The 9,411-nt window shown below is 43.5% G+C and overlaps 1 protein-coding gene across 8 annotated transcripts in view; it reads left to right on the top strand.

Annotated features, from left to right (window-relative positions):
- The first annotated feature begins 4,561 nt into the window (after positions 1-4,561).
- Positions 4,562-9,411, top strand: part of PTPRT (protein tyrosine phosphatase receptor type T) — a 451,009-nt gene continuing 446,159 nt past the window's right edge. For all 8 annotated transcript variants that reach the window (XM_069871726.1, XM_069871724.1, XM_069871722.1 and 5 more), the window contains exon 1: positions 4,562-4,782. In XM_069871726.1, coding sequence (XP_069727827.1) covers positions 4,713-4,782 — 70 coding nt within the window. In that variant the 5' untranslated portion in view covers positions 4,562-4,712. The remainder of the gene's footprint in view (positions 4,783-9,411) is intronic.

The raw sequence follows: 9,411 nt of genomic DNA, 5'->3' as shown, positions 1-9,411 counted from the left end.
GGCATAACAGCTTTCTGTAATGAAAGCTGCAGATTGTGTGTTTGTAAGTGTATACATGCTGCTGGCTTTAGGGGAGAGAAAAGTTTATCATATTGATCAGACTGACCTCGATGTGTAAAGAACCTCAAAGATGAGAATCTCTATGCGTGGCACTGGAACAGGCTGCCCAGAGAAGTCATGGATGCCTGGCGTTGTTAAAGACCAGACTGGATAAGGTTACGAGCAACCTGATCCAGTGGGAGGTATCCCTGCCCATGGCAGGGGGGTTGAAACTGGATGGGCTTTAAATTCACTTCTAACTCAAACCATCCTATGATTTCTAGGAATCTACCTATACCCAGATCATTGAGTGGCATTGTGTTTTTGTCCCCCGTTTATTTTCTGTCCCCAAAGAAGCACATAGAACTGATAAAAGATTTTTTCCTATCCTTAAAAGGAGCATGTGGGTTGTGGAGTATTACTCCAACTTTTAGGAGGAGGAATCATGTTATCTATGGCAGGTAGAGGCAGTCTGGAGACCATCTGTGAGCTGGTTTTCTTCTGGAAGCACGTGAGATGTTGTGCACACTACAGGGGACTGGATGAGCTCCTCCACGTTTCTACTCTAGCCTGGTAGCAGGCTTCGATATTTACAGGCTAACTTATTGAATACTTCAGAAACATCCCTATTGACTCAAGTCTTTCAGCTGATTTTTTTTTTTTTTATTACAGGTTTTCTTAGTTAAATAAATTTAGAGTCATATGTGATGGTGCATCCAGTTCTTCAGTGCTTTTTTTTTGAGGGGCAATCTGCATCATTTGTGAGTGAATAAAACTAAGGATTATATTTTCTCTCCTCTAGCACAGTGAAAGAACAGTTTTGTGGAGTCAAGAAGCCTCAAGCGACCGGCTCAAGAAAACTGCAGAACTTATGTTAACATTTTCTTTTGCAAACCACTTGAGACCTCGCTTGAGTTATTAGTAAGAGCGAAATAAGCTGCAATGTTCTAGAGTAGGATGGAATTAGGACTATTCTTTCATCAGTTCTATAAAATGTTGCATAGGTTGTATTAGCCCAGAAAGACAGAAATAAAACAAGACCATTTTTTACAGATTTTTGTTCTTTGTGCTAGCTCAAAGGCCACGGATCACAACACACATGACTAAATGCTTTTATTTCTTGATTAGTGTCAGGGTTTTGGAGCACAGCTTGTCTCTGTCTGTCTTGATGGCTCATCCCTGAACCAACATCACGGCCCTGCTGGAATTTCAGGGGTTCCCTTGGCTGTAAATGAGTTATACTGTTGATGCAATATATGCATGATCTGCAGCATGTTTTCATGTTTTCTCACGGCCTTTCTCCAGTGACATAACTTGTTTGGGTTTTTTCTTTTTTTTCTTTTTTTTTTTAATATCTGAATTCCATCTCACCACTATATCTTCAGTCTTGAAAGTTGTTGTCTAGAAGGCTACTTCATTCCTCTTGTGTTACCAATATCTATAGACTTTGTCAACAGTATGGTCTGTCAGAAACAAACCAGTGATAGCAATGTAAAAAATAAACTTTAATAACTCTCAAAATACTTGACTGTTAACCTAGTGCTCCTCTAACCTCTGCTTGCAGCCCAGTCTTGACTTCCTGTTTTTAGGACAGCTCCTTGCTGATTTTTTTTCATGTTGCCTGTTTTTCTACGTGATCTTCAATTGGATATTCTGCTAAAACATTGACAGATGTGACCTGATCATATTTTTCATTTAAAAAAATACTTGTGTTGCAGGGTCATTGTTCTTGTCAAAGGTTAGATCTTCAGCTTTCTTTCCATTTGAATACACATGTTGTATTTTAAACTATTTTTTCGTTTAGCTCTACAACTTTATTCCTTAAGTTTCTTCTTGTACACTATAGGAAGATAAGTGGCTCCAGAGTCAACACTGTGCTTGTTGTTCAGTAGTTAGACTATTACCAGCTCAGTGTCATTAACTGCAATATTCACTTCAGGATTGAGTTATTTTTTTTCTGTTAGTATCTGCCTACTTTTAGTTTATCCTGTCCTCACTGCAGTCATCCTGCATATTATCTTATGTGTTTACCTTTCTCACAAGAAAGTGCTTTTGAGTTCAGATAATCCCTTATAAAGATTTATAAACCCGATTTGGTTCAGCCTAAAGTTTAGGTTTACACTATTTGGTGTCTAAGACATAGTTGTCTCTTCTGATCAGCCCTTTATCCAGGTTATTGGGGACTGTTTATTCCTAACCTGTTTCTGTTTTACCTTGTTAGAGATAAAGGTCTTCTCTTCTACCCTTCTTCACCTTGCTTATGATGCAGAGGTTTTTCTTAGGTTGACACCTTTCCTTGGAAGAAAGTCTTGGCTTTCCACTCGTTAAGCTCCTTGGACCTTAGCAGATCAGTTTATCATATTTTTGTTATTCTGAACGCAAATTGGATTGCTTCTGTTCCTTCCCTTTTATTTAGTTTTTACAGAAACAACTGGTAATCACTTGATTTAGAGTTGGGTTTTTTACACCTTGTTCTTTTGTTATTGTTTTCTTCGCTGCTCGCCAGCACCATCTCTCTCTTTTAAGGCTTTGTGTTGTTATTGTCCAAGCAATTTGTGTTGATACAGAATTATTCCAGCAGTCTGACTACTGTGCTGCCTGGATCCTTTCTGCTACCTAGCAGACTTAGTGATGCTTTCCTTCTCCTTGTTGTTCTGTTCTCTGCTTTCCCTTTATCTCTAATTGTACAGTTGTTTGATCGTCTTTTCACTCAACAATAGGTAGTGGCATGCCATAATTTTTGAAGTGATGCTGACACCTGAAGGAAGGATCATGTTGCATGGGTTGGAAACCTTGAAGTCTCTTCAATCCCATTATTTCATGTGAAATGCAAACTAATACTTTTCATAGAATCATAGAATAGTTTGGGTTGGAAGGGATCTTAAAGCCCATCCAGTTCTGACCCCCCTGCCATGGGCAGGGACATATGTTCCACTAGCTCAGGCTGCCCAAGGCCCATTCAACCTGGCTCTGAACACCTCCAGGGATGAGGCAGCCACAACTTCCCTGGGCAACCTGTGCCAGGGCCTCACCACTCTCATAGTGAAGAAATTCCTCCTTATGACTAGTTTAAATCTGTCCCTCTTCAGTTTATACCCATTGCCCCTAGTCCTATCACAAAAGCCTTTGTAAACAGTCCCTCCCCAGCTTTCTTGTAGCCCCTTCAGGTACTGGAAGGTCACTATAAGCTCTCCTTGGAGCCTCCTCTTCTCCAGGCTAAACAATCCCAAATCTCTCAGCCTGTCCTCGTATGGGAGGTGCTCCAGCCCTCTGATCATCTTTGTAGCCTCCTCTGGACCTATTCCAATAGCTCCATCTCCTTATGTTGAGGTTTCCAGACCCGGACACAGGGCTCCAGGTTGAGCCTCACAAGAGAGGAACAGAGCGGCAGAATCCCCTCCCTTGCCCTGCTGGCCACACTTCTTCTGATGCAGCCCAGGCCACGGTTGGTTTCTGGGTTGCGAGAGCACATTGCCAGCTCATGCTGACCTCATCAACCAGCCCCCCACGTCCTCCTCTGCAGGGCAGCTCTTCATCGCATCACCCCCCACCCTATAACAAAATCCCAGATTCCCACGACCCAACTGTAGGACCTTGCACTTGTTGAGCCTCATGAGGGGAATGCACGTTACTTTTAAACACCGGCTGACGCTCATAGTGTAGCTCGGGTTGGGAATAAACCGAAATAAGAAGAAAAGCACCGAGTAAGGGGAGGGTGGTTGAGTGTTTGATAGGAATAGTTGGACTCGATGATCCGGTGGGTCTTTTCCAACCGGGTTATTCTATGATTCTATGAGAGCTCTGGAGAAGGGGGGGAGCCCGGGGATGCTGAGCCCCCCACCCCACGGCCGGTGCAGCAGCGCCCCCCTCGGGGACCGCCTCAAATAATCCCCTAAACAAGAGCTTTCTCCCCGCGGCATCACTCTCCTGCGCGTATCCGAGCTCAGGTGGTTGAGACCGACACGTCTCCTATGTCGTGCTTTTTATTCCTCTTCTTTCCTTCAACTTCTCTTGCAAAGGGAAGCAATTTTTGGGGTGCTGTTCTTTAAGGTCCTTTCCCTCCCAAACCCTTCTACGATGCTCGCGTCTCTGGGGATGCAGCGGGACGCGATGTGATGAGGCGCTTAGCGGTTAACTCCCTCGAAAGTCAAGGGAATAATCATGAAAATGACTATTTTCAGCTGCAAACCCCCCCTGAAACAGCCTCCGGAACAAAGGACCCTCGTAAAGCTGCTGTTTCACCCGCCTGGCTGTAGCCAAGGGTCGCATCCTCCCTTCCCGTCCCCCCAGCCCCGATCCCACCCCTCCCCTTAACGCAACGCCCTGCATTTACTCTCCATCCCCGCTGGAAACGGGGCAGGAGCAGGCAAACCTCGCTTTGCTGGCGAGATGCTGCACTCCAGCCTCCACCGATAGGAGGGTTTTATTTTTGTGGCTGGTGTGTGGAATAGGGATTAAAAAAAAAAAAAAAAAAAAAATCCTAAACCCAGCCCACAGCCCAGCCAGTGAGGAAGCCGTGGGAGGGGAAGGGGGGCCGGGGTGGGTGCCCCTCGCCTCCCGCCGGCTCCTCGGAGGCAGCGCGGCGGCTGCGGGGCCGCGCCCGGTGCGGGGGATGCTCGCCCCGAGGCGGCGGCACGGCGGCTCCGGGCACGGCAGGTGAACCCCGGGGAAGGATGAGCGCCGCCGCCGCGATCGTCTTTCTCCTGCAGCTCTTGCCGAAAGCGGAGGGACAGCTCTTCCCAGGTGAGTGGCGGCGACAACTCCTCGCCCCGCATCCCTCGAGCAGCGCCGGGAGATCCCGGTGCCGGTGCCGGAGCGGGCAGGCACGGGAACGGCTCCGGGGGCTCTGGGAAGGCTCAGCCTGGTTAAAAGTCGGCAGCCTCCGCACCCCGCTTCGAAACGGGAGCCCCGGCAGCAGCTCGGTACCCGCGCGGGGCTGGGGAGGCTCCGCAGAGCATCCTCGCCGGGGATAACGGGATTCGGACTTGGGATGCTCGCTTCCCTGAACGCGTCGCTTTATTCTCGGATTCGCGACACTCGGAGCCCCCTTTTTGTAGTAAACAGTCTATCCGAGGCAGGAGTTGGCTCCTGAAGGATGCGCAGCTCGGAGGGAGCCGCTGCCTTGCTCCTCCAGCCGGGGTTGGGGTTGCTCTCAGAAGTTTGGGGGCAGTTTTTTCCACCCCCTTGCCTATCTCAGCCCAAGTAACTTTCTCGGGGGGACTCAGCTACTCGGACTGACTCCTTCCCAGTTGTCCCTTTCTCCGTTAAGAAATACTTTGCTCCCTGGCATGTGTACGTTAATAGTAGCCAGTTATTTTCTTCCTCCTACAAGTTCCTTTAGTCATAGTTTGAATTACTTGAAGATGACAGGTGCTTATGGAGTTGGTTTTCCTCCTCTTGTGCTGTTTTGTAGGTAAATCAAAGATACGTGTGGTCCTGTTTTTCTTTTGGCTCTTGTAGTATGACATGAATTTTTGCACAGTGTTTTATATTTGTATTAAAAAAAAAAAAAAGCACGTGTAACTTTCTTCTTGCCTAACTTCATTTATTTAGATTTCTAAGGGGTTTTTAAAATATTTTTTCCCCTATCTGTATATTTAGGACAGGTAAAAGTTCCCTGTGCAACATCGTTTAGCATAGGGATAAATCTCAGTGCCTGTGACTTGATTTTATACCTCCACCATGCCCAAGTTTTTAGTTTATCTCTAAATCGTGCAAAATTTTTCTTATTTTAGACCAAAAGCTTGAATGACTTTGCCTTGCTGCTTTAGGACAGAACTACTGTGTGGTGTAGCAGAAGCTGAGGAACTGATCCTCTCGGTGCAGGTGGGGCTCCAAGGAAAGTTTGGGGTGCCCAGGCCCCGGAGAGCCCTGCTCTGCTCAGTGAAGTAGACATTGATATCAATCTCACATGGCTTGATGCCACCATAGGATCTTGTTTACATTGCTAGGCAACTGCACAGATTCCCAGATTTATTAGAAAGGCTGGGAAATCTAACCTAGTTAAATAGCTTCTTCATTGAGTAAGCAATATGTGGAGCTATATTTTCTCTTTTTCTCTCTCTTCCAACTGTGTTTTTGTGTTCTCGACACTTGTCATGTCAATTGAGACAAGATCCGCGGCTTTTGATGAATCATTTAGCCAGATGCTTGGAAAAAAGAGCTTTCTGTGGAAACGACAAACTTTTAAGGGGGCAGGAAACACTTTGTATTTGCGAGAAATAGCAATATAATATAAGCTATATAAGCTAAACACTACAAGTTTTAGGGATTAGCCTGATGTTTTCTTTATTTTAAGAAAACATGACACATTTTGTTTTAATCATCAGTTCAAGGGGGATAGTGACCGTGAGGTTTCCTGATCATTAGTGTTACCTTCAACCTCCTATCATAGTGCACTTCTTACCATTCAAAAAAAGAGGAGCTTATTTTAATAAACGTTTTATTAACTTCATGAAGTTAAAAACTTAGACTGTATCTCTGGCCTGAAGTGCAGTGGTCTGCACTCTGTCTGTATGATAATTTGATGGTAAAAAGCAAAGCTTTTCAGATGCACTTTGTCTCTAAAATATCAGTGAAGTTTGGAGACTCCAGTTAATGCCACCGGTGCATTTCCACATCTTCCATCGGGTGGTGCTCTCTCCACAACTATTAGGATGCAAATACCTCCTGTCTCTTTCTGATTGAATTATTTTTCAAAGCCTAATGCGTTTATTCAGCAGCCTTTTGTTAAACATCCCCAAAAAAATCACTGTGCAAGAAGTTGACTGGATTTTTGATTTATTTTCTTATATGATAGGCAAAGAAGTAGGTAAACCCCAAGTCAAGAAAAAATAATAGTCAATTCTTACTTTATTTGCACAGCTACTGCTGGTGCTTCATATTATCCACGATATATAAAACTAGAAATACTACAAAGTGATAGCAGAACGCTGATGGCTTCTTCCTCGAATATCTAGTTTTGTATTGAAGTAGCCTGTTAGCGCTTATTTCTTTGTCGTTTCTGTATTGCTCTATTTATGATTCCTCTCCCCAGCAATTACTTTCAGTTGCCTGCAGTCTATATATTTATAACTGAAGGTATGCTTTTGAGGTTCCAGGTTTCTGATTAGCTTTAGGGTCAGCTACTAATTTAATTCCTCTACCTTCCTGTAGAAGAGACAGAAATAACACCAGGTAGTTCTAGTAATTGCTGATTCTTCCAGGTTTTCAGGAATTGAGAAACTTTGCTTACGGGGAGGTTTTTTTTTTCCTTAAAGCACGTGTGCAGTTTTTCTCCCATCAAATATGTGCAGTATTCTTGCAGTTGCTGTGCACTTTGCTACAGTCTGGTTTTGTGTGCATTTTCAGCACAACAGAGGGGAGAAAGGGGAGATTGAACTCATTTGCAGCTGTGAAAAAGCATTTAGGGAAAAGTAGGACAGTGGGTTTACGCTGGGACTGTGCACCTGAACAGCAGGGTACTCTGACGCTTGTTTTCCTTCTGATGTCAGTGTTTGTTTTTAATTTTTTTTCCCTTATCCTGCTCCTTGTTTTCACTATGGCAGAGCTAGTGAATGTTTGGACCTGTAGCTCTTTGTTTTCAAAGGCTGCTGCCACATCATAAAGTTATGGCAACCGATAGTTCATTACACGTGGCTTGTCCAGAGAAGATGGAAAGGGGAGCAAGGGTGCAAACTGCAAGAAATTTTGGGGAGAAGGCTTGCTAGCAGTTCATCTGATCACAGATTTTACCATCAGTAAACTGGCAATGAAAAATGGATCCTTCTGAGCAAGCTGCTCTGTGTGGCAGTTGTTAACAATGCAGCCATTTAACTCGATAATCAGTTTTCACTCCCTCTGGGGAGCTGTTAGCGCTACAATTCAACTTTATTTTTCATTCCTGGCTGCCTTGATTTGTTTTCTAATAAATAAACAATTAATATGAAAAAGAGGTGATGTTGTGCAACTGCCTATTTTAACAGTGGCAGTGAAAGGTCACTGTGTGTACAAAGGCATCTCTGAATCTCTGTGCTAATCCTTTTACAAATGCAGAGTCCTTTTTTTACTACGCAACCTTCTGTAAAGTCACTCAGCTCTGCTTTTCTTGTTTAATTGTGGTTTTGTTTTTTTTTTTAGCCTGTTATGCTCTGTGTGCAGGCTGTGTGCTCTAGTTTTCATTAATATTATGGAATGACCTGGGACACTTACTGTACAACATTATAATATTATTTTTTTTGAAGGCACCATCATCTGTTACCATGGAAACCCAAATTGTGGTGAAGATGTAGGTCTGAGGCTTTGAACCTCGAAAGATATGGACAAGGATTGTTCCTTATAGGAACAATTACTTTTGCATATAAAATCCAGTTAAGTGGAGAGAAGAAAGGGAAATAAAATGATCTGTTTAGCATGGCACTGACAATCCCTCTTTTGAATCACAGTCAGAATAGAAGGAACAGTGTATCCCTGATTCTCATATATGGGGGGGTGGTGGTGGCGAAGCTCATTATTTATCACAATAGTAGTTTTATGCCTGTGGTAATTTTCATTGTAGTTTTATTTGGAAGGTAAACAAATGTGTATTGGCAGGCATTATTCTTTTGCTTGAATGGAAAGTGCTGAATACGGAACCGTGTGCAACATTAGCACCAGAGCTTAAGTATTTTGGTAACTTGCAAATTTGAGACTGGCTTAACATGGCCCTAATAAAAAATAAAATAGCAGATCTCATCTAAAATCCACCTACTAAAATCTGTTTGAAATATATATGGGTTTGCTCTCTCATATGAGCAATAAAAGCGGTAATACTTATCTGTTTTGCTGTAGAAATTCTGAAGCCTAGTTAACATTCATAAAAACTCTTATGATGTTTGGGTGACGAGCAGCAGGAGTGCGTGTGTATTGCTGTATAAAGCATATGGCCTTGAGAGAGATATTTCTTAATTTTTGATGGAAACTGCTTCAGTCCGTGTCCTCAGTGTCTTGTAGTGCATAGATAAAACATGCAATGAAGCTTCTAATATGTGCTTGTAGGTACATTCATAGACAAGACTTTCGTTGAGAATATTTTTAACAGCAGAAGCATATAATTGCCACCTGCTGTTATAAACCGACCCAAGCTGTAGTCTGATTTTCTTGCTGTGATGCAAGAAACCACCTGTGCGTCCCATTGCCTGGGTACCAGAGAGCTCCAATTCCCCAAAGAACAGCTCAGAGGTTGATGTTTCTTGGCTCTGTGTTGTCATTCTTGAAGAATATGGTATGCTTGGCTTTTATGGGTTTTTCTTCAACATTTTACGGAGCAGTATTACTTGGCTCATTTAAACCAGCATATTTGGGCAAAAGCTGCTTTTTTCCTGGTACTATTTGTGTTTTCTAGTTATCTAATTT

This window comes from Phaenicophaeus curvirostris, chromosome 18 (genome assembly GCF_032191515.1).
Source record: "Phaenicophaeus curvirostris isolate KB17595 chromosome 18, BPBGC_Pcur_1.0, whole genome shotgun sequence".
Classification (NCBI taxonomy): domain Eukaryota; kingdom Metazoa; phylum Chordata; class Aves; order Cuculiformes; family Cuculidae; genus Phaenicophaeus; species Phaenicophaeus curvirostris.
The sequence above is the reverse complement of the archived record's forward strand: the minus strand, read 5'-3'. Positions and strand labels throughout refer to the sequence as shown.